This window comes from Chiloscyllium punctatum, chromosome 38 (assembly GCF_047496795.1).
Source record: "Chiloscyllium punctatum isolate Juve2018m chromosome 38, sChiPun1.3, whole genome shotgun sequence".
NCBI lineage: Eukaryota > Metazoa > Chordata > Chondrichthyes > Orectolobiformes > Hemiscylliidae > Chiloscyllium > Chiloscyllium punctatum.
In genome coordinates, this window is record NC_092776.1 from 50,834,925 (window position 1) to 50,861,058 (window position 26,134).

General features: G+C 39.9%; 1 protein-coding gene across 1 annotated transcript in view; it reads right to left on the bottom strand.

Annotated features, from left to right (window-relative positions):
* pcdh15b (protocadherin-related 15b) overlaps positions 1-26,134 on the bottom strand; it is a 1,519,471-nt gene that overhangs the window by 281,293 nt on the left and 1,212,044 nt on the right. The window contains exon 26 of the mRNA XM_072557866.1: positions 9,083-9,388. Within this exon, the coding sequence (XP_072413967.1) occupies positions 9,083-9,388 (306 nt within the window). The remainder of the gene's footprint in view (positions 1-9,082; positions 9,389-26,134) is intronic.

Here is a 26,134-nt window from a genome sequence, read left to right on the forward strand (position 1 = left end):
TGCTTCAAGTCACAAAAAAAACTTTGTTTCAGGATGAGTTTACTGCAAAAATTACAAAATTGCTAATGAAGATGAATGATTGTATGACACCTTGGAAACATTTTATTTGCAAGTAAAGATCCAAAAGATCAAATTGCTTCATTTTTAAAATGTAAATCACTGTGGCATGGTGTGATGTGACTGTCATATCCTCTATGGTCAGATGTCAGGTTAACATTTGTCCATGTTCACACATGAAGAATTTTAGAAGTCCTAACATTTAATTTCCATTAATTTAGTTAGCTGTTCAATAAGTAGAGTTATGATAGGGCACTTCCGTGCCAACAGCTACACTTCTTGAATGAAGTGTCATCTTCCAAAGAAACCTAAACTTTAGGTTTTGGAGCTGGAGCAGTAACTGGTATCAATGCAGGGCATCTGAGAGACTAAGATTTCATGGGCAGCACATTTTAGAAGTGGTCAAACTACAGCTTAAGAAGCTAGGTAGCAACAAACAAGGTCAGTCATGTAATGCCATAGATGCTTCAGTGTATTTCATTCTCCAACAATTGTTCAGTTCTTTGCCAAGTGAACACTGGCAAAGGTGACAGATCCCCTGGGGAGTGCAGCCAGAGCCAGGTCCATGGCATGGTCCACTTGTGACTCAGTTACATGGGGGCCAGGAGCAAGACTGGGAAAGGCAATGGTGGTATGATTTCTGGAGCTAAGGGAACAGTCAGGCATTGCTGTTGTTGCACATGTGATTGCAACATGGTGTTTTGTCCTCCTGGTGCCATCTTCCAGTATGTCACTGAGGAGCAGTAAAGCTCTCAGAGGGGAGATGGATGTTGAACAGCCAATGGTTGCAACCCTGATTTGTATCAAGAACATAGGTAGGAAGATGGACAATGTCCTACAAAGAGATTTTAGGGAGCCAAAAGAAAGACTAACGAGCAGGGTCTCAAAGATAGGTATCGATGGATTACTAGTAATGCCATGCACTAATGCATATAAGGATTGGAGAATTGAGCAGATGAACAGAAAATGTAATTACAGAGACTGTACACAAGAGGAAGCTTTAGTTTGGGACATTGGGACTGGGAGAAGTGGATATCACTGAAGCCCAAAAGGTTGTATATAAACAGAACCAGAACTGACAGTCTTGTAGAACTGTTTACTGGTGTGTTTTGGGATGAGAACCAGGAAGCAATATTAAAAAGGAAATATAAGGTATTCAAATGAGTCAGTGAAATAGAAAGCATCAGATAAAAAAGGTGCAGTCAGAGTAAGAGATAATGCAAAAAGCTCTAAATTGGATTTACAGTCCATCTTTCTAACACAAAATGTATGTGAAATAAGGTTAATGAGCTGCAGGCACAAATTGCTACATGGGAAAATGTCTTATTAATAACAGATTGGCTCAAAAGTGATGCTAAATATTCTTGAATACAAGGTGGTTAGAAAAATAAGGAAAAAAAGACAAGTAGTGTTGCTGTAATGATAAAAGAGAATATTGTACCACTGGGGAGGCAGCATGGTTACAGCTTGTTTAGCGATAAGGAGCATTAGAGTGATCTTCACACTATTGGACATAGTCAATACGTCACCAGCCACAGGGAAAGATATAATGGGGCAAATTAGGAACAGAGAAAAAGGCTACAGCATAACACGAATGAGCAAATATAAATATTCATACATAAACGGGTAAAGTAATTTGCAGAGGGGAGAGAGGAATAAGAATTTTAATCCTTTCACAGGATATAGATATCACTCGACTGGCCAGCAATATTTCCCTTCAAAGATACTTCTCAGTGACAATTTTGCAAGTGTTTTTCCATTGTCTCTATATGTTAGCCCTTTGATAGTTGAGAAACAGGTGTGTTGATGCTTTTTGGCTTCTGGCAATGCTATGTCCTCTACTGTAATTGATATTGCTGCAGTTTTGCCTGAACATTTATGGAGCTGGCCTTGAGAAGGACATAGATGAAGGGCTTTTGCCCGAAACGTCGATTTCGTTGCTCCTTGGATGCTGCCTGAACTGCTGTGCTCTTCCAGCACCACTAATCCACAAAATAGAACTTTGTTTGACAGTTAATGAATATGGAGGATGTGGCCAAGGCATTGTTGATGGAATTTCTCTTGTACTCTCATGTAATTCTTTTACTCAGACCGGGTCTTACTGCACTATGAGGGTGTTAAGATAAGAACCATTTTGTATACTACCACATCACTCACTTGCAGCAGGTGTGGAAGGCCAAGTGGCACAAAACTCTGGTTTCCAGCATCTGCAGTCCTCACTTTTGCCGAGTTGATTTTAATCTTACTGCGAATCCTCTTGCAAGGATGCCTACCTTGAAGAAGCTCTCCTCCTCTCTCCACAAGAATCTCAGTGAGTCTCTCTCTCACTGCAAACCCCAGGTCAATTCCTCTGCTCTGATGCTCAGATAAAGTGCAATGGTAGTTTGATGCACTGACCTCTACACCGCTGCTCCCCAACCTCCCCATTTACCTCTCCACCCTGGAGGCTTCCTGCCTCTATTCCTGAAGAAGGGCTTTTGCCTAAAATGTCGATTTTCCTGCTGCTCGGGTGCTGTCTGACCTGCTGTGCTTTTCCAGCACCACTCTGATCTAAACTCTGGTTTCCAGTCCTCACTTTTGCCAACTCATCTGATGTCAGATCTCTTCATTAGTGACAGACTGTTGAGAGGGATGGGTGCTAAGTGCTCACTATAATCCAGAGTCCCTGGTTCAACAGGTGTAATATTTGGGTGATCAGGTGTAGGCTGATAGGAGGTTTGTTCTAGCAACATTCAGTAACAGGCCAAATTTCTTGTATGTAGTATTTAGGTTCAAGAGTGGCTTGCAAATCTGTTCTAGAGTGGACAATGACTGCAGTCATTCATGAACAGTAGTCCGTGTATCTTTAACATGGTTAATTTAGTTTTGAAGAATTTTTAACTGAGGTTAAACAGATTTCCATTTAGGAGTTATTTAATACCTACATGGGAAGGCAGATGGTCTTTGATAAAGTCAATGGTCACTGTCAAATAGATTGTAAATTGGGGACTATGATGCAGCTTTTCTTGACTCTGGTTTGGATTTTGAAGACTTAGAGCCCCCACAAGTCCATTGCAGAGTTATGAAGACGTTTCTTGGACATTCAAATCTTTGCAGTACAATTCACAGAGTTAAATTAAATCTAAAGTTAAAAAGTCAAATGTTGAATGCTTTGGCTGGGTCGAATAATGCAGTGAATGGTTCCTGGTGCTGGTCTCAACCTTTGTCTTGGATTTGTGTAGCAACAAAAAGACCATGTCACAGGTTCCTTTTGGAAAGTCGAAAGTCACACTCTGTTTCCTCAGAGGATTTCCTCAGCCACAGCAAAAAGGCAATTTAGGAGAATGCAGGTCAGTATTTTCCCTGTTATAAACCACACATGATTTATTTCCCTTCATGAAAATGGTTACATTTGCTGCATCCTGAAATCAAGGATAAATTTATTTTTCTCTCAAATCAATAGGATGTGTGCATAAAGTCTTGAATTAAGCAAAGAAACTTCAAAGACCTCAAGTGGACTAAGGTTGTGGAACACAGGTTTTGTTGTTTTTCATCCATTTGATTGTTGCATGTCTCCTAATGCTGGCAATTCATTCATAGATTCCATTTCAGGGTACTGGCGGATACGCTGGAGAATTATCAGTTGTAACTCTGGATTCATTGCTTAGGAATTGTTGAAAATGAGGGATGACATTGTCATCATTATGAGATGATTTTTGTCCATGGGCTTGGTGGCTTTGAACACCCTCCCCATGTAATGATGGCAAACGTAACTTTGAAACTCTCAAAGCTTTCTCTTCCCACCATGTCTTTTGTCATCCAGATGTGTCTTTGAGCATCACCTTTCAGCTATTGGAATGCTGTCCTTTTGAATCAAGTTGCCAAGTAATGAAGGCTGGTCATTCTTTTGTTATAGAAGACATATATTTCTGCATTATTTTCACTGAACCAGATCTGGTGCTGATGATGCTCAAACTCAATCATCTGGGCAAGGAATGGTAGCTCAGTGGTTAGCACTGCTGCCTCACAGTACCAGTGACCCGGGTTTGATTGCAGCCTTGGGCGACTGTCTGTGTGGAGTTTGCACATTCTCCCTGTGTCTGTGTGGGTTTCCTCCAGCTGCTTCAGTTTCCTCCCACAGTCCAAAGGTGTGCAGGTTAGGTGAATTGGCCTTGCTAAATTACCCCATAGTGTCCAGGGGTGTGTGGGTTAGGTGCATTACTCAGTAAATGTAGAGTAATAGGATAGGGGAATGGGTCTGGGTGAGTTAGTCTTCAGAGGGTCAGTGTGGACTTGTTGGGCCAAATGGCCTGTTTCTATACAGTAGGGATTCTACGATTCTACGATAAAGGAATCTTGTGCAGATGACTTAATTTGATCCCACCATTCTGGAATGGAGTTATGAGTGTGAGGGTTTTCCTGGATGGTGTGAACTGCATTTAGAATTCCTCTCTTCATTCAAATTACATTAAGGCTGCGAGATTGATATTCCTACTCTTGAAGCTTTAGCCTTGTTATATCTTAGATGGATGTTCATCACCACTTAAACAAGTCAATGATCTTCTAGCCTCAGCCAACGCATAGATTGGATGATAGAGACATCATTGAGAACTCTGACCTGAACAAGAGCTGAGTGCTATGATCTAACTTGCTTCTTCATGATTATATATTTGTCCATCTGGCAGAAGAGAATTTTTGCTAGAATGAGGACATGCTGAATCCACTTTGTCAACAAGTGGACACCACTTGCATTTGCTTTTCTTACACCATTTTTCCTAAATGATCCACTCTTAATGGCCTGTGACACTTGAGTCACAGAAACACTGACATTTAAGGCCCTCAGGAAGATAACCTTTTCTTCCTATGAGACGGCATTAAGGACTTCAACTGCAACTCATCCAGAATACCGAGGCAATTTTAAAAAATTTATTCACAGGATGTGGGTGTTGCTGGTTAGGACATAATTTATTGCTCATTCTGAATTTCCCAGAGGGCAGTTAAGAGTCAATGACATTGCTGTGGGTCTGGAGACACATGTAGGCCAGAGCTGGTAAGGATGGCAATTTCCTTCCCGAAAGGACATTAGCGAGCCAAAGGAATTTTCTGACAATCTACAACAGTTTCATGGTCATCATTAGACTTGACAGTAAGAGATTCTTTGATCAAACTGAGACGTTGGAAGCCCTATGACCAGTTTGGAGGAGCTCAAGCCATAGTCAATGAGAGATTGCTGCTCAATGCACTTCATCCCTCAAACAGAGGTGGCACTGCTGGACAAGTGAATTCTAACTTCTTGAAAGGCTGATTCAGCTGTAATTGCCAATGGTCAACTTTCACCACAAAATGGATACAGCAAATTTAGCTCTAATATTATCTCTACCTTGGGCCACAAGTAAAGATAATACCATCCCCAACTGTTCCAGCAGCAACAGCAGCAATATTATCTACAGTGTCAGCTCTTTCTCTCCCAACTGATAAACTTCCATATGGCAGATGAGAGGGTCCCCGAAATTCCCATTGGGAAGGAGATGAAATCACTCCCAAAATGAAGCACAGTCTTCAGGTGAAGTATATGTTCTCAATACATGGCTGAGCACAAATACTTGGAGACTTAGGCTTACACAGCATCTCAGGTTCCACAGCAGGACCTCCAGGTAATAGGAAGAGACTCACCTCCCCAGTCTTCTATCCATTTTTGTGATTGCTTCAATCCAAAATCATTGAACAAATGGACCCATTGCACAATTGTCTCATTTTAAACACTTTCTTTGACAGAGCCGTCATGCCACCCAGCCAGCCTAATTGATCTGGGAGTCAAATGGTGGGATGACAATTAGCTTGCTTTGCAACAGAGCGGTAGCTGTGTGCTCTGTTCAGTGAATCACATTCCCAACCAAAAATGCTGATCCTGTTCAACTAGGGACCAAATGGAAAGATTCTGCCCATAGTATCCACCTTAAATTGCTCTCAATGTTGAAATAATTTACCCATTACAAGGAACACTTAATAGTATTATCACCAAACTATTTGTCCAGACACTCAGGGGGCCTGGGTTCAAATCTTGCGCTTACAGATTGTGGAGTTTTAATTCAGTAATATTCTGGATGACCACAAAAAAATTGTTGATTGTCAGGAAAAGCCCTTTTGGTTTGCTAATGTTCTTTTGGATGGGAAATATGCCATCCTTACCTGGTCTGGACTTCATGTGAATCCAGACTCACAGCAATGTGATTCATTGTCAACTACCCTATGGGCATTTAGGAGTGGACAATAAATACTGGCCTGGCCAGTGATGCCTATGTCCTGTGAATAAATAAAAGAAACAAATCAATAGCAAGTAATGGGAAAACATTTTCAAGCAAATGTTTGTTATCCATAATTAATATATAAGTTTTCTTTAAGTCACTCATGGAATGTGTATACCTCTGGATAGGGCAGCATTTATTGTCCATTCCTAATTGTCCAGAGGGCAGTTATGAGTCAACCGTAGTGTTGTAGGATCTGGAGCCACATGTAGGCCAAATCAGCTAAGGATGAAAAGCACTCAAGAATGTGGTGCTGGAAAAGCACAGCAGGAAAATTAACGTTTCGGGCAAAAGTATAAGGATGAAAAGCAGATGAGTTTTTCCAACAATGGTCATCATTGGACCCTTAATTCCACATTCTTCATTGAATTCCAATTCCACCATCTACCATGGATTTGAACCTGGGTCCCCAGAACATTTGTTCAATTACTAGCTTTTGCGTCAAACAATAATAAACCATTGCCTTCCCACACTTATGAACTGAATAAAACTATGAAATAATTTGTTAAAATGGATTCCACTAATTATGCCTATTCCACAGGAAAAGAAGGTGCAGTGCAGAAATCTCAGAAATTTGCTGAGAAGTACACATTTTAATAGCATTGCCTGGAAGACTGATAATGAGTTGTGAACATCAATATCACTTGCACCTCTCACATCCCATCTCCAGTCACAGACACTAGTCACAAGCACCATTTGCCAGCTATAAATGGCTGCCCATGTTAAGCATGGATGGTATCAGTGCTAGAAATTTTAATCTATTAATTGCCAAATGTAAACTAAAGATAAGCAATGGTAAGATGTGATGCATTACAGTTAAAAGTTGATAGATTCTAAACCAACAACATTTTAACAGAAGCGTTAGAAGGATTGCTCTCTCAAGAAGAGAAAAGTAAATTTCATCCTCAGGGTTTTTGACAGTGACGTCTAGCCCTCACATCTGGTCTTGTAATTTCCCAACTTTGTTATCAACTGCAGTAGCTTAAAGGGATATGTGAATTATGTAGCATTGGAAAGGAGAGAGAATAAGGTGAAAATAAAGAATAACAACAAATCAGACTAATCACACAAAACTAAAACTGACTGTTTTAGAGTCAAGCGTTATTTGTGTGTTGGGTATGCTGTTTAAGCTCTTGTAACCACAGTTTTACTGCTGTTCTTCAGTACAAGAAGCTGTGTGCTGCAATAACTATATGAAAGGCAGTCAATGAGATATAAACTGCAGCGGTAACATCCAGCATTTATTTAAGATGCCAAACAGTGACTAAAGACTTTGAAATAGTGAATGCCAGAAGATTATTGCTTTTTGTTGATGAATTTCACTCTGGGAATCCATCATAAAAGACAGCAAAAGTCCCTTCATTTAAAGGGAAAAGAAAGAACTTTGATGCACATGAAGATGAACCTGGGCAAAGCCTTAAATGTTTACTGCTTCTCAATTAAAATTCCCTATTAAAAAGTTAATCAATGCAGCACTATTGTGAGATAACTAAGGCATCAAATTATATACATGAAGGAAAATACTTGGAATCATGGAAACTGCATATGAAATGTGGAATTTAGGAGTGTAACCACAAACGTGTGTGTTGACCAGAAATTCCTAGTCAAAGGATGAATCAGAAAAGGACCTAGAATTGAAACTATTTCAAAGTAAAATCCAACAGCTGGCATGGTGGCTCAGTGGTTAGCATTGCTGCCTCACTATTCCAGGAATTTGGATTATATTCCAGCCTTGGGTGACTGTCTGTGTGGAGTTTACACATTCTCCCTTTGTCTGCGTGGGTTTCTGCCGAGTGTTCCCGTTTTCTCCTACAGTCCAAACTGAGCAGGTTAGGTGGATTGACCAGGGTAAATTGCCCATACTGTCTCGGTATGTGCAGATTCAGCGGATTAGCTTTGGGGTATGCAAGGTTACAAGAATAGGGTGGCTCTGGGTGGGATGCTGTTTGCAGAGTCAGTATGGATTCAATGGGCCAAATGGCCTGCTTTCACATTATAGGGATTCTATGAATTTGCTGCATATGTTGCAATCATTGCTGGCATCGTAAATGTGATATAAACTTTCAATATATGATTTTTTTTTAATGAGTGTGACAACCAGTACAGAAAGTGATGCACTGGCAATGGAAGAGGCAATACAAACCTTGTGTCCCATTTAAAGATGCCTCAGTGGAAAGAATTGGCAGGAAGAGCAGAGATGAATCAAGGGATATGAAGATATATGTTGTTCCCAAACTGTTGCCATAGCCTAGCACTATATTCATGACAAGTAAAATAATCTGACTGAACACAGTCACTTGAACTTGAATAATATCAGTAATAAAACCATGCAGAGCTTGTAGTCTTGGAGTCTGGTTAACCGAGGCAGAAACTTAACATTGCTATCTCTCTTGACTGAAATAGAATAACAGGGTCAATCAATATAGCTCATCTCAGTAAGTCAACCCAGTACCGCAATCATCAACTTACTCAAACATCAACATCACAATACATCCCAGTAAACCTGGATGCATTTACTGCAGTAGAGAAGATTGGGTTTAGAATCATCCTGGGTTACAGGTGACTATTTCTCCTCTATCTGTTATGATTTTCACTTTTGATTGGTTGTTTAATTACAATAGGAATCATCCACAAACATTACTAGCCATAACTAGCTTTATGCTTTTCATGCAAACATATTTGCACATTATTCACTCCAAAGTTGGTGCATTCATAGCCAACATTAGTTTTGCTTTATTTACCTGTAATTGCAGAATAATCATTCCAGCTTCATTGTTTTCTGGTACAGAAACTACATAGGTTGATTGCGAGAAAACAGGGCTGTTGTCATCAACATCAAGAACCCTGATTGGTACAGTCACAGTTGAGTGACGAGGATCCACTGCTCCGTCTGAAGCCTCTACAAGTAGATTGTACTTGTCTTCTGTTTCTCGGTCCAAGGAAGTCATTGTGTAAATGCTACCATTTGATGTGATTCTGAAAAGGTTATTGAAGTTTGACAAGCTGTATCGAATTTGTCCATTGACACCAGCATCTGGATCAGTAGCCTGAGAATACATAATATAAGTGTGTTAATATAGACACGGATTTGTAAAAACGTTTCAAAATGTACTGTACATATTTGACGGTATGACATTTAGTGCATCGTATTTAAGGTCTTGATTGTAAAAGAATTCATACTTATTCACATTTTGAATTCAGATAAGTTAGAGTAGGAATGTAAAACATTTTCAAAGCAGGATCACATCCTTATACTTGTCAAAAGTACTATTTCTCAAAATAGAAGATATGAAAAGACGCATTCAGCATTTCTTCCTTCCTGTTCAATAAGATTGCAGAGCAGGGAAAGGAGCCATTTGTTTTGGTGAAAAGACTGTAAAGCATTTAAAGGTTAAACAGAGGATGTCCAAAAATATCTTGCAAAAACAAAAGTGCAACTCAGCTTCAATATTAAACAAGCAAATGTACTGTGCCAATGCAACACTTACAATATTGCCTTTACAGCTATCTTATGGTATGATCAATTCATTGTCATTAATACCATCATCACACATTGATTGTGATAAATGAGCTAGTCCTTATATTCACTTTGTATGTGTGCATCTTTACTCAATACACTTTTGTAAATTTGGGATTACAAATAGCCAGAGTGAAGCTGTTGCTGTCTGCGACAGGGCTGAATTCAAAGGAGACCAGAACATGGGTAATCAAAGCAGAAAAAAAACTAAAATATGGAAACTCAAACAAGAGGTATCTGCTCTCTCAGTTGGTGTAAAGATTTTGTGGCTCTGCTGGAAGAATAATGAGTACTTTAAAATGCGCTGGAAATGAAGGAAAAAACCCTGCAAAGTTTGATTCTTGTGTAAAAATTCCATTGCACATGGAGCTCTTCCTGCAAATCATTTCAAAGTCAGCATGATAGGAAAAAAAGCATAACCATATAGAAAACTGAAGAAAAAAAGTATCAGATATTGAAATATTTCATCGGCATTCTGCAGTCTTGCTGAAGTTAAGGTTTACTCTAACTTCTTAAAATATTTTGTGTAACAAATTGTGTAATGACGCCTTGGCAGATGTACCTCGAAAATAAAAAGGATTAGGAGTAAAATCTATTAAATACCCACTGATCCTGTGTCTGAGAGCTTCAGGAAACTGGACTATACTTGAGATGATGTCAAGGTACTACAATTCACTGAACACAAATAGCACAATCTTAGTTTCCTAATTTCCCAATACTGTATACATTTCATATTGCACATCAGGACAGACGATTCAAATATCTACCTTCACAGCTCTACGATATTATTCAATGAAATATTAAACATGTACATAAGATGACTGCATCCCTCAATCCCCTAAGCCCAAATAAAGTTATTTACATCATGTTGTTTCTAATTTGCAATCTATAATTTTTGTTATGGACCATACCATCCCCCTCAAAATATTTTAAGAAGTTAGAGTAAACCTTAACTTTTTCTTATGTTGAATGTAAGGTAAGAAGTTGCCTTCCAGATGCAATTCAATTGGTCAAATTATAGACTTTTAGGAAAACACTCTCTTTACAAGACAGTTAAAATACAGCCAAAATAAAAATAAAAGAATTGGCTTAACTATAACTGTATTTAAATGCTTAACAAAATAATATATATACTAATTAACTGTTCCAACATAGTAGTATACCATAAACACACCCTTAGCAAAGGCAAATTCAGTAACATAGATTGCAATTCTAACAGCAGGAAGAGAATCCCAGCATTTGGCTGTAACAGAGAGAGAGGAAGGAGAGCTTCCACATCTAGCTTCAAGACCCCAGCAACTGCTTAAAGCTAAACTAAAAATTCTGGTTCTGTGAGAGCTTGACCTCACTCATGTACGCTGCTCCTATTTCAACTTTAAAATAAAACTCCTCAAGGCTTCACAAACTGTTTAGTTTATAGATTTAGAGCAGACTACTCACTGCCTCTGACTCAATCTTGTTCATGAAAAGAAAAGGACAAGATAAACCTTTTAAAGCCATAGTATTATGACAATATTAGAATAGAATGATTGCATTTCAATGGAAGGCACAGGTACTAAAATAATGGCTATTAACTGAGGTTAACATTTACGTGGCTGTAGTAATTTGGTCCAGGTTGACAGATATTGATTATTGATCATGTTGTTTTCTGCATCACAAGAATAGATATAGTGGCAAGGTGACCATTCTTACGTGTATTATTTGATTACAATATTTCTGAGTCTGAGAAGCTAATTTTGGCATAGTTAAACATCAGCTTGAGGGAAGCTAAGATGTGGATGTGGAATACTAAAAGGGAAGTAATTTCATGGTTCACTGAAGAACAGTTCTCTGTTTGAAACAGTGTTTTAGTTATAATTCAACACCTGCTTGGGAATATTGGTCAGTTAATATATAGAAATATATGAATAACATGAGGCCATTAATGCTAAGTATGCTGAAGTTAAAGTACAATTGCTTAAATTCTCAGCATTCTATGAAGGTTTTGTACATTAATGGATCCATACATGTAATGATGTTTTATTTTAACAGGATTCATCAGGGTTTTACTCAGTCTAAGTAACAGAATTATTAAGGCACAAATTTCTTCAGGTAACTGTTTATGTGAAAAGGAAATGTTGGTTATTTTCTTTCCCTGGAGATCTTAATGCTTCAGACAAATATGCTTTTTTTTTAATTCGAAATTTATGTTATTTTGTTTTTCTCAGTTTGGTATGCAGGGACAACACAGAACATAGAACATTACAGCACAGTACAGGCCCTTCGGCCTTCAGTGTTGTGAAACCAATCTGAAGCCCATCTAACCTACACTATTCGATTCTAGTCCATACGCCTACCCAATGACCATTTAAATGCCCTTAAATGTGGTGAGTCTACTCCTGTTGCAGGCAGTGCATTCCATGCTCCTACGACTCTCTGAGTAAAGGAACTACCTCTGACATCTATCCTATATCTATCACCCCTCAATTTATAACTATGTCCCCTCGTGCTAGCTATTGCCATCCAAGGGAAAAGGCTCTCACAGTCCAACCTATCCAACTCTCTGATCATCTTACATGTCTCAATTAAGTCACCTCCCAACTTTCTTCTCTCTAATGAAAACAGCCTCAAGTCACTCAACCTTTCCTTGTAAGACCTTCTATCTCTATACCAGGCAACATCCTAGTAAAGCTCCTCTGAACCCTTTCCAAAGCTTCTACATCCTTCCCATAATGCAGTGACCAGAACTGTATGTAGTATTCCAACTGTGGCCACATCAGAGTTTTGTACACCTGCAGCATGACCTCATGGTTCTGAAACTCAATCCCTCTACCAATAAAAGATATCACACCATGTGCCTTCTTAACAACCCTATCAACCTGGGTAGCAACTTTCAAGGATCTATGTACCTGGACACTGAGATCTCTCTGCTCATCTATACTTCTGAGAATCTTACCATTTGCCCAGTATTCCTGTTACTCCTTCCAAAGTGAATCACCTCACACTTTTGTGCATTAAACTCCATTTTCCACCTCTCAGCCCAGCACTGCAGCTTATCTATGTTCCTCTGTAATCTACAACATCCTTTGTCACTATCCATAACTCGAGTAACCTTAGTGTCATCCGCAAATTTACTAACCTGTCCTTCTATGCCCTCATCCAGGTCATTTATAAAAATGACAAACAACAGTGGACCCAAAAAAGGTCCTTACTGTACCCCACGAGTAACTGAACTCCAAGATGAACATTTTCTATCAACCATCACCCTGTCTTCTTTCAGCTAGCCAATTTCTAATCCAAACTGCTAAATTACCCCCAATCCCATGCCTCCATATTTTTTGCAATAGCCTACTGTGAGGAACCTGATTAAACATCTTACTGAAATCCATATGCATCACATTAACTGCTGCACCTTCTTCCACCTGTTTGGTCACATTCTCAAAGAACTCAATAAGATTTGTGAGGCATGACCTACCCTTCACAAAATCATGTTGACTATCCCTAATCAACTTATTCCTTTTTAGACAATTATAAATCTTATCGCTGAAACCCTTTCCAACACTTTACTCACAACCAAAGTAAGGCTCACTGGTCTACAATTACCAGGGTTGTCTCTACTCCCCTTCTTGAACAAGGGAACAACATTTGCTATCCTCCAGTCTTTTAGCACTCTTCCCGTAGATAATGATGACATAAAGATCAAAGCCAAAGGCTCTGTAATCTCTTTCCTGGCTTCCCAGAGAATTTGAGGATAAATCCCATCCGGCCTAGGGGATGTATCTATTTTTACACTTTCCAGAATTGCTAACACTTCCTCATTGTGAACCTCAATCCCAGCTAGTCCAGTTGCCTGTCTCTCAAAAGTCTCCTCGACAACATTATCTTTTTCTAGTGTGAATACTGACTCAAAGTATTCATTTAGCGTTTCCTCTATCTCCTCTGACTCCACACACAACTTCCCACTACTATCCTTGATTGGACCTAATCTTACTCTGGTCATTCTTTTATTCCTGATATATCTCTTGAAAGCCTTAGGGTTTTCCTTAATCATATCTACTAATGACTTCTCATGTTCCCTCCTGGCTCTTCTTAGCTCTTTCTTTAGGTCTTTCCTAGCTAACTTGTATGGGGGAACAACCACAGGATATTTTTAAACGCATGATCTGTGAAAGTGATGTGTCTCTGTCACGCATGCCTTTTATATCATATTTCCTTCTCAAATCTTTTCTTTTACCATTAAGCTTCATAGTTTGCTTCAGACAAAAAACATAATTTTTTTTTAATACTTTTCTTTCATGCTGGGTTTTGTGATTTTCATAGATGCGTTTCCAATATTTGTTTTTATTAATTTTAATTATTAATTTGAATTAGTTTCCATTTTATTCATGGAAAATTCTTTCTATAATTTGATCCCCAGTCAAGTAAGAATCCAGTCAAACAATTCTTTTAATCAGATCAAAATCAGCTTTGGTTACTTACTGCAAGATTCTAATTCTGCACATTCTATGACAGGTAATTCCACAAAAGTTGTCACTTTCAGCGTTTCTCTCCTTCTCCCTTGTTACACAGTTCAAAAGAGTGGAAAATCTGTTCAGAGCCATGTTAGATTTGGAATACAGTCCAGAGCCAAAACATCTTCATCCATTATGCCTTCTTGTACTTTGTCTAAGGTCTAAAGTCAAACTTGCACAGGAAAGCCAAGCAGCATCAGCACTTTGGGTGACCGCACTTGAGAACCAATCAGCAAACCATTCAACTCTTTGAAATAAAAACTGATCTAAGCACGATATATCTTATATAATGGGAGACAAGACCTGTAGATTTCTTTTTGTTGACTACTTTCTTCTATATTGTTTGCTTCCATATATTAACTCGGTGTAAAATGTAAATCTCTATTCCCTTTGCCTTTGAGAGAATCTAAAATAACTTTCTTAACTAGGAAGACTTTTGACAATGTGGTCAGAATTACAAAAATAACCATTAAACAAAATATTTAACAACAAATGAACAGCTTAATAATGAACAGTATATATACTGTCAAGATAGGGACATTTCAAAATGTTTGAAAGGAAAATAATAAATGGTAGCAATCAAGATGCAAAGCTACTCTCTTGTTAAAAAAGAAACTTAATATATTCAGTTTCCTTTCAGATTGTTTTTTTCTTATCACTGCAAGCATTCACATAGTCTGATCTTTATATTATAGGTCTGGCCAAGGAAATAGAGTTGTTGTAGCTTCTGTGATTGGGCATGGTACAGCTTTATTGAATATGCAGAACTCAAATTATCTCTATTTGCTTTTGAACTAATATTTTCCACCACTAAAGGCTTTGGTCCTTGTCAGTAATTACAGCACCTATACTGACAATCCAATCCTGAGACTGACTTGATTAGCTGAAAGGTTACATCAAGCTTCTGTTGTTGCCAGCAAAAAACATAATATTTCAGTTTCAGCCAACATCCTGTAATCCAAATACAGAGATTGATTCTAATTTAGAAATCCTTCCAGTTCTAGGAGTTCACCAAGAGGAAGTAGAGTGAGATCTTGGGAGTTTCTTCATCACAAGATTTTAGGGCCTGTGTAGCTAGGCAAGACTCATTGTGTGGAGTTATGGGGTCACGTGTTCAACAGGCCTATTGCCATAAAAGTGCAAGTATAAACCTCAATTTTAAAAAAAAAATCCCAACTTTATATTTGCCTACTTAGCAGACTCTGGGCTGGAGAATTGGCCATTAAGATGGGGGAAGTCAGATACTCTTTCACACAGAGTTTAGGTATTAACATGTGCTTTGAAACACAAGAGGTGAACATACCTCTCAACTAGAATTAAACATGAAGATTACACCTGGTAATGTCAGGAGAAACTAATCTGCAATTCAAGGTGGACACTGGAGTGATTTTCTGATTGGCTAAATTAATCCAGCCAACAATATTTGTTAAGACTTTACTTACAGCTATCTAGAAGAGAAAGGAATAGATGAAGTCTTCCCCCATCTCTCACAAGGACTTGTTGATGACCTTAATCCCAGTCAGAGACTTCATCACCACCTCCGTCATTGCAGACCAACAGTCCCAACCATGTAAACTAGACAAGTGTAGATTTGACCAATTCAGGTGGTCACAAAGTACACTTACGCTCATGATTCATTGCATATTCCCAGGTTTGGCATCCACTCTGGAACTCATGTACAACTTACCCAGAACCCCTTTAACATTCGGGCCGTTTTTAATCAGTGTCAATGCTTTTTATACCTTTTACAACATTATTACAAAAACATGGATAATGGAAGTGCAAGCATAAAATTTAGGAACAGAGGCCATTTGCCCTCTTGAGCCTGTTCCACCATTCAATATGATCATAGCTAATCTATTAGTGTTTTGAACTCCATATTCTCATTACCCCTAATAACATTGATTTTGTTACCAAACAAGAATCTGTTGACTGCTTCCTTAAAAATATTCAGTGACCTCACCTCCTGAGGCAAAGTGTACCAAAGTTGTACTATGCTGAGAGAGAGAAAAAAAATCTTCTCCTCTGCCTTAAAAGGGCAGGTCCTAATTTTTAAACTATGCTTCACGGAAACCAATGAAAATACTCAACAGGTAGGTGTTTCAATGCCTTCTTTTCTCATTTCTTTTGCCACACTGACAACTCTTTTTTTTTCTGGGATGTGCAACTTATGTTTTGAAAAACATTGCAACACATATTTCACAGCAGTCATTTTATGCTATGTAATACATTTATTCTGATAATTCATTTAAATTTATCCTGCAAGGTACCAGTAGAGGTATCCAATCATCAGAAATATTGTTCAACATATTCTGAAATCTCATCAATTTAGAAACCTACCTATTGGGTCAAAGATCCATTGAGTTACAGCAAATAATTCATCTTGAAAAAGTCAACTTTGCACTTTTTTCTTCACTGTAGAACAGTTGGTAATCAGTGAACTCCCTCAAGCATTGTACATTTTGAGGGTTCCTTGAAAAGTGGCCAATGGTACTGATTGTAACAAGGTCAACCTACTGGACATCATAGAATGAGCTCCCTGATTGGGACTGTTAATTTGGTCCAATCTGGGAACCCTGGCTGACATAAAAGTTGAGTGTCAGGGACGTCTGCTTCTGTATGAGACAGTACTACAATCAAGCACTGTTCATGTGTAAATAAAGGTTAGCTTGGCAATAGTATACCATCCTGTGTCAAGTTAGTTCGCCAACAATAAACCGTTCTTTTCCTGTCAATATATGTTGATAACAGGAAATGCAGTCCTTGAGTGTTAGCTATGGTTCAATTGTTAGCACTCTTGCCTCTGAATCACAAGGTTACTGGTTCAGGTCCCAAAACCTAGGTTCTCCAGTTGAACTGCAACTGTATTGATTGTAACAAAGTCAGCCAGGTGGACCTCACAGAATGTGAGTTCCCTGATTGGGGCTGTTAATAAGTTCAAATCAGGGAGCTATGGCTGATAGATACGAATGGGAGTGTCAGACATCCTCACACTCTGACAGCTGACTCTGAAGGAGTTGGATCAGTGTGAAAGACTTTCCACGTGTAAATAAAAGGTAACTTGGCCCCTGTGGAGTTATTTCAGGAATAAACAAAGCTGATGTCCCAATGCATTACTAAGGGATTGCTGTCCTCTTTGAGGGGTCATCTTTTGAAAGAGTAAAGGGAAGACCCTTAAGGACAGGGATAAGGAGAAACGTCTTCAGCCAAAAAGTGGTGAATCTGTGGAATTCGCCACCACAGAAGGCTATGGAGGTCAGGTCATTGAGTATATTTAGAATGGAGATAGATGGGTTCTTGATTGTAAAGGGGATCAAGGGTTATGGGGAGAAAGCGGGAGAATCGGGTTGAGAAACTTATCAGCCATGATTGAATGGTGGAGCACACTAATTGGGCTGAATAGCTTAATTTTTGCTCTTCTGTCTTACAATCTTATTTTAAACCAATGCTATATTTACCTGTTCGGGTGGACGTAAGAATTGTCATTTTACTATTTTGAAAAAGAGCTGGTGAGTTATCCATGGTGTCTCAGCTAAAATGTAACAATATTCCGAGCAATATTTAGCTGTCAATCAGCATTATAGACACTGATTTTCTGGTCATTAGTGTATTCTTATTTATGACAGTTTGTTGTGGACATATTGGCTGCTTTGTGCCCTGCATCATTTGGGGGCTGCACAGTGGATCAGTAGTTAGCACTGCTGCCTCTCAGTGCCAGGGACCTGGATTTGATTCCAGCCTCGGACAACTGTCTGTGTGGAATTTGTATGTTCTTCCTGTGTCTGTGTGGGTTTCCTCTCACAGTCCAAAGATGTGCAGGTTAGGTAAATTGGCTGTGCTAAATTGTCCATAGCATTCCAGTATGTGTAGGTTAGGCGCATTAGTCAGGGGAAATTAGAGTGATGAGGTAGGGAAATGGGTCTGGGTGGGATATTCTTCAGAGTAGGTGTGGACTTGTTACGACAAATGGCCTGTTTCCACACTGTAGAGATTCTTTGATTATATCAGTTATACTTTAAGAAGTACTTCTTTGGTTGTAAAATGCTTTAACATGTTTGGTGGTCATGAAAAGCGCCAAATGAATTTATGACTTTTGTCTTTCTGTAAAATGATCAATGATCCATTATATTCAGAGAGTGATTCACAATTGATAAAAGTGGATCGAGTAATGTATATTAAACTGAAGTGAAGACACTCGAACAATGGAGCAGTGAACAGGAAATTTCATTCTACCCTTTGTCCATGTACACCATTCAAACTGTAAGTGATCTCCAACTCATCACTATTTACTTGCCATGGCCCCTTTCCTCAGTGATACAATTGAATTGGACAGTAACTGATTCAATGGTTGTTTGCAGTTGGAACCTGATTTCATTCATTGACATTGAAAGTGAATGCATTTGTCACTTTTAATCCTTCAAAATGTGTAATCCAGGTCTGATTTGTATATCCACAGGTCTGGTATACAAGTGGTTGAGACAGTATCCCTATACAGCGGTTGGACCAATTCTATTGTGGGGTAATAAACGAGATAAAATTTGACAACAATAATTCAGGAGAAAAATGATAATTATTTGGATGTACGTAGATTATTTAAGGAAGTTCAGCGTGGATTTGTTAAGGACAAACTGTGTTTCACTAACATGATGAGGGAATTGCTGTTAATGTGCTGTGAGAAAGTGAGGACTGCAGATGCTGAAGATCAGAGTCAAAGTGTATGGTGCTGGAAAAGCACAGCAGGTCAGGCAGCATCTGAGGAGCAGGAGAATTGACATTTTGGGCATAAGTCCTTCATCAGGAATGAGGCTTGTGCGCTGAGAGATAATGGGGGGGGTGGGGGGAAATTAGCTGACAAAGTGATAGGTAGATGAAGGTGAGGGAGAAAGCGAGAGGTCGGATGTTGGAGCAGATAGATGGGAAAGGTGATGGCAGATCAGGAGGACGGTGCCAAGTTGGAGGCTTGGGATTGGGATAATGTGGGGGTTGTGGAGGTGGGGGGTGGGGGGGTGGAATGAAGAAACTGTTGAAATCCACATTCATCCCAGGTGGTTGCAGGGTCCCAAGGTGGAATATGAGCCGTTCTTCCATCAAGTGTTGGGTGGTAATGATCTGGTGGTGGAGGAAGCCCAGGACCTGCATGACCTTGACAGAGTGGGAGGGGGAGTTGAAGTGTTCAGCCACAGGATGGTGGGGTTGGTGAGTGCAGGTGTCCCAGAGATATTCTCTGAAACAATCCACAAGAAAGCATCCTGCGTCCCCGATGTAGAGGAGACCACATCGGGTGCAACAGATACAGTAGATGACATTGGTGGAGATACAGGCAAATTTCTGTCAAATGTGGAAGGATCCTTTGGGGCATTGGACAGAGGTGACGGGAGTGGTGTGGGCACAGGTTTTACAATTCCTGCGGTGGCAGGGGAAGATGCCAGGAGTGGGGTGTGGGCTAGTGGCGGGTGTGGACCTGACAGGGGAGTTAATGTCCTGCACCTGGACTGACTCGCAACAGATCAGCAAGAGATCATCGAGTAAAATGGATAGTAGCAACATTGATGTGAACTTGCCTAATTGACAGGAAACAGAGGGTGAATGTATCTTTTGACCAAAGGAGGTTTTATCAGAGAGTTCCAAGAAAGCCCATGTTAGGGACTCTGCTTTTCCTGGAATTTATTAATAACCTAGACCTCTGTGGAGGGCATGGTTTCCAAATTTGCAGATGATGTGAAGCTTAGAAATAATACAAACAGTGAAGAGGATAGTGTAGAATTTCAAATGGACAAAGACAAATTCGTGTAATAGGCAGACAAGTGGCAGATGGAATTTAATGGAAAAGATTAGCTAACTGGCAGAAGGCAAAGAATTGGATAAAAGGGTCTTTTTCAGGATGATAGCAGTAACTAGTGGAATGCCCCAGGGATCCATGTTGGGACCACAACTAATGACATCATACATTCATGATCTGGATGAAAGAATGCAGAGCATTCTTGCTAAGTTTGCAGATGACGCAAAGAAAGTGGAGACATAGATGGTGTTGAAGCAGGAAGGCTGCAGAAGGACTTGAGCAGGCTATAGGAGGGGGTAAAGAAGTGGCAAATGGAATACAATGTGGGAAAATGAGACATTATGCATTTTGGTAGGCAGAATAGAAATGAAGACTATTTTCTAAATGGGGAAAGGCTCCTGAAATATGAAACACAGAGGGACTTGGGATTCCTAGTTCAGGATTCCCTTATGGTTAATATGCAGGTTCAGTTGGCAGTTAGGAAGACAAATGCAATGTTCACATTCATTTCAAGAGGGCTAGAATACAAGAGCAATGATGTATTGCTGAGGGAGTAAAAGTCTCTGGTCAGACCGCATTTGGAATATTGAGATCATGGATGTAGGCTTGCTCGCTGAGCTGGAAGGTTCAGTTCCAGATGTTTCGTTACCCTACTACGTAGCATCTTCAGTGGGCCTCAGGCGAAGCAATTCTGAAAATTCCTGCTTTCTATTTATATGTTTGGTTTCTTTGGGTTGGTGATGTCATTTCATTTGGTGATGTTATTTCCTGTGGTGAAGTCACTTCTTGTTCCTTTTCTCAGGGGGTGGTAGATGGGGTCTAACTTGATGTGTTTATTGATAGAGTTCTGGTTGGAATGCCATGCTTTTAGGAATTCTTATGCGTGTCTCTGTTTGGCTTGACCTCGCAGTCCACACCAACCCTCCGAAGAGCAACCCACTCAGACCCATTCCCCTATATTCACTCCTTCACCTAACACTACGAGCAATTTAGCATAGCCAATTCACCTAACCTGCACATCTTTGGACTGTGGGAGGAAACTGGAGCACCCAGAGGAAACCCACGCAGACAAGGGGAGAATGTGCAAACTCCACACAGACAGTTGCCTGAGGCGGGAATTGAACCTGTGTCTCTAGCATTGTGAGGTAGCAGTGCTAACCACTGTGCCACCATGTCACTCCAGTGGTCAGTGGTAATTCCTGGTGTGTTGATAGTGGGGATGCTATTGAGCAGGTTATATTTATTGGTATTGGAGATGTCAGTGCTTCACATTTGTGTGGTGCAAATTTTACTTCCCACTTTTAAGCCACTTTAAAGGGTATGAAGAAGTTTTTGATTATTTCATAATCAAGTAGTCTGGAACTGCTGAACTTAATGGCTTCAGCTGTAGTGAAACTTCTTATGGTCTCTGTTTATAAATAATTTAAACTACATTTGGTACCCTTCATTGACCAGGGTAATAACATGGTCCATAAGGTCACTAAGATGACAAATTTATTTCCATAAGCAAATAAATTACTTTTGCCATTGAAATTATGTTTCCTCTGCTACACCATGTTCCACTCTCAACCCACTTACTTGCATCACTGGCTGTTAGGGATTAGCATCCTTTCAAAGTTTATTCAGTATCATAGCTTTCCAAATTAGATGCAAGAAGTGAAGCCAACTTCATTGAAATTAGTTTGCGCTTCTCTGCTGCTTTGGAGGAAGTGTCACAAGAAAAGCAATACCTAATTCCTTTCTGGTCCACTAGAGGTCAAAAGCTGGTCATTTCACTGGGGATCATTCTAATAATAGCTACAAGGTGGCTTTGATGAAGGTGCATTGAAGTGTGGTACAAGAGGCTTGCAGTTCAATGACAATGATAAACGTTTGAATATGCGGCGAGCAACCAGAAGGCAGATAACTCCAAACCAAAGCACATACTTTCCTCTGGTCAGAGGACATTTCATAGAATCTCTACAGTGTGAAAATAGGTCCTTCATCGCAACAAGTCCACACCGATCCAGACAACCCAGTCTATCCAGACAAACTCCCCTCCCCTATTATCCTATATTTACCCCTGACTAATGCACCTAACCTACATATCCCTGAACAGTATGGGCAGTGCTGTTTACAGCTAAGCCAGTTCTTTCTTCTTTCTTTTGTTGTATTTTAACTAGAATGTATGAATAATGTGCATTTTGCTTCGAATCTGGTAGTTTGACAACTGAATGGCAGTCCAGTGCCTAACTTAAAATAAGAAAACATTAGGGTCTTAGACTATCCTCTTAATATATTTTGAGGGAGTTGAGCCAGGTCCATATCAAGTTGGTAAAACTACAGGATGTTTTCTTGTCGCAGGACCATATTTGGAGGCTACAATATCTGACCATGCTCGGCGAAATGCAGAACTGTAGATGCTGGAGATTAGAGTCAAGAGCATCATGCTGGAAAAGCACAGCCAGTCAGGCAGCATCTGAGGAGCAGGAAAATCAATGTTTCGGGCAAAAGCCTTTCATTGAGAAAGTCCTGATGAAGGGCTTTTCCCCAAAGTATTGATTTTCCTAATCCTCAGATGCTGCCTGACCTACTGTGCTTTTCGAGCATGACACTCTCGACTCTGACCATGCTAGCCTGGTCCAAGATCCCTACCCAGGTCAATGCAGTCTCAATCACTTGGATGAATGACCAGCACTGTAGGAAGAATGCTAATGACCATCCCTCTGATACATCAGACTCGTTGTGTCTCTGCAACTGTACCAAGTCAATACCAAGGATCATGCTCTACCATCCCTCACTTGCCCTCATCTACCCCAACGTCCACCACCAACCTGGCATGCCTTCTTCTGCCTATGCTGAGCACACCTCCCCACCTACACCAAAAATAACTATCCACTTTCATCTCCTGTATTCTCATTCCAGAAGAAAAACAACTTTCATAGGGGGAGTAAAAGTCAAAATAGTTGCCTGGCATAGAGTCCTACAGCATAGAGACAGGCCCTTTGGCCCAAACTGGTTCACGCTGACAAAAATGTCCATCGACACTACTCCCATTTCCCTGCACTTGGCCCACATCCTTCCAATCCTTTCCTAACCATGCATTTGTCCAAATGCCTTTTAAATGTTGCATTTAGCTCATCAATCCTTATGAAAGGAGGGCCCTGTCTCTGACTATATTGAGCGGCTGAATGTGTCCAAGCTACTGGGCAATATCAAAAGCTGACCTAGACTTACTGTACCAGAAACCAAGCCCCCTCTGCCCAATCCCACCTGAAGGCTTTGATTTGACATGTCTGCTGACAAACTTGGACAAGAGTACTGCTTTTGTGCCTATGCTAAATGATAAAGCGGTATGGAAATAATATGAAGCTGTTATATCTGGCTGGGGTTGGGGTGGGGTGGGGGGTGGGCGCAAAGTACAAAAAGGCAAGGCAATGTAATGCATTACAAACACGCTATGAGCATCTGGTGTGAGTAAGCACGAAAACAACACACAAACAGGCTAGGGATTCTGGGTAGTCCGGTCTGTAAACTGGGTTTGTGTCCCTGGGTAGACTGTCCTTGTGACAGTATTACATTCAACACTAGTATTACATAGTTTATTATGGTATTGATAGCTGCTAGTGCAGCCTGAAGTGCAGCATTGAAATACAGAAGCATCCTGTGAATGGATCAGAGGTGTGCCACGAAGAGCCTTACAGGCTGATACAAGTCAAACGCCTATGTCCATTAATGTGGGGTATGTATAGTAGGTGTCCATGGAAAAGTTGATGCCCAGTGTCTAACATGGAGGCTGTTTGCAGCCAGCTGAAATTACCAGGTAACTGCTCTGATTTCCAACTCAAGAATTTCCATTGTCTACCTTGTTTGTCACATTTGATAAGATAGGGTGCTAAATATTAATGAAGTAAGGTAGAGTATTTAGCAAACAATAATCCTCTTTAATTGGCAACCTGCCACTGCCTAGTTTGAAACGTGCCTTGTCACTCAGCAAAAACATTAAAAAAATCAGCAAGATGCTCCTGATGTTGAGATAGAACTTGTCAGACTTCTCACCTGACTTTGTCACAAATCTTACCATAGCTCACATCATTCAGACCCTTACATGATCCCGCCTACTGTTCTTCACCTTGATTTACAAGTGTCTGTTTGTACTACTCCATTCAAGACTTCGAGAGTCATAGAATCACTACAGTGTGGAAGCAGGTCATTCAGCCCATCGAGTCAACACCATCCTTCCAAACAGCATCCCACCTAGACTCATCCTCCTACCTTATCCCTGTAACCTTACATATCCCATTGCTAGTCCATCTAGCCTGTACAACCCTGGACTCTATGGGCAATTTACCACTGGTAATCCACCTAAACTGTACAGTTAATGTACAGGTTGGGTGGATTACTAGTATGGGCAATTTACCACCTAATCCACTTGACCAGCATATCTTTGGACTGTGGGAGGAAACTGGAGCACATGGAGGAAACCCACACAGACACAGGGAGAATGTACAAACTCCACACAGTCACCAAAGGTGGAATTGAACCTGGATCCCTGGCACTGTGAGACAGCAGTGCTAATGACTCAGCCACCATCCCTGCTCTAATCACTTGCTGAAATATATTAATGGAGAGGTATAAAGGCCCAAAAGGGTACATGAACATTTTCTAAGATCTATCTTCTGACCTTACCAATAACACTTAGCTCCACATTTCTTTTGCGGTTAACTTTTAGTATTTCCTTCAGCTCAGGGCAGGATGGTGGTTAGCACTGCTGCCTCACAGTGCCAGGGACCCGGGTTCAATTCCACCGTGGAGTGACTGTCTGAGTAGAGTTTGTACATTCTCCCTATGTACGTGTGGGTATCCTCTGGATGCTCTGGTTTTCTCCCACAATCCAAAGATTGTGGGAGGTGGATTGGCCATGCTAAATTGCCTATAGTGACCAGTGATGTGCAGGCTATGTGAAGTAGCCATGGGAAATGCAGGGTTACAGGGATAGGGTAGGGTTCGTGTCTGGCTAGGATGGTCTTCAAAGAATCAATGTGGACTCGATGGGCTGAATGGTTTGCTTCCACACTCTAGGAATTCTATGATTCTACAATATCTTGGAGGACTCTTCAGAAGTTTCTGAATAAAATGATTAGTAGCAAATAATGAAATGACTAATTGGGGAGAAATGGTAAACAGAATAAGACAAAAAATATTAAAGATATTCAAAGAAAGCACTAAGGGAGAGTAAATAATTCAAAGAAGATTGTACAAATGTATAAAGGGAAAATAAGTATTCTAAATACCACTTATAATGTACCCTAAATATAGCTGAATTTAAAAATGAGTATCATATTTTACTTCAATTAATTTAAAAATTGAACCCCATAATCCAAAAACAATTACAGTTAAATGGTCACTAATTTAATAAAGGTTTCAAACCATTTGTTTTAAAAGCCACACTAATCATTTCCACATTATATGACTGAATTTTCAAGATTCGCTGCAAAAGTCTCCCTGTTGCTGAGGATGAGACAAAAAAAATGAAGGCTATTGTATCCCCAACCACACACCTGCCTAATAAGGTCTGTACAGAGAGTGCAGCCAAGGAATTTTGGAATTCATACTTAACAGATTAATATGCAATTTTTGCCATCTGTTCTTTGAAAGACTGAGCAAGATTCCATGGTTTTATCTAAACTTGCTACATCTACATGATGGCATGAATAGTGACACTTAATTAGAAACTGATTTTAGACAGATGAGTCTCCTCATTAATAACTGTGCTGGGTTCAACCCACAGTGGTGTAAATTTTATTTTTATCACTCACACATAAGTTGTGCAGATTGAAAATAATAAAGCTCATTGTGTGGTGCTCTACAGGAAAATGAAATGATCCCAGTATGGATGCAATATAGCTCCAATTTTTCAGAATTCCCATTTTAAAATTTAAACTTTGAACAAATAAGGCCAGTTGGCCCAGAATCAGTTTGGGATTTCTCAGGGAGAAGGAAATACCTCAAGAAAGATGTCTCAAAT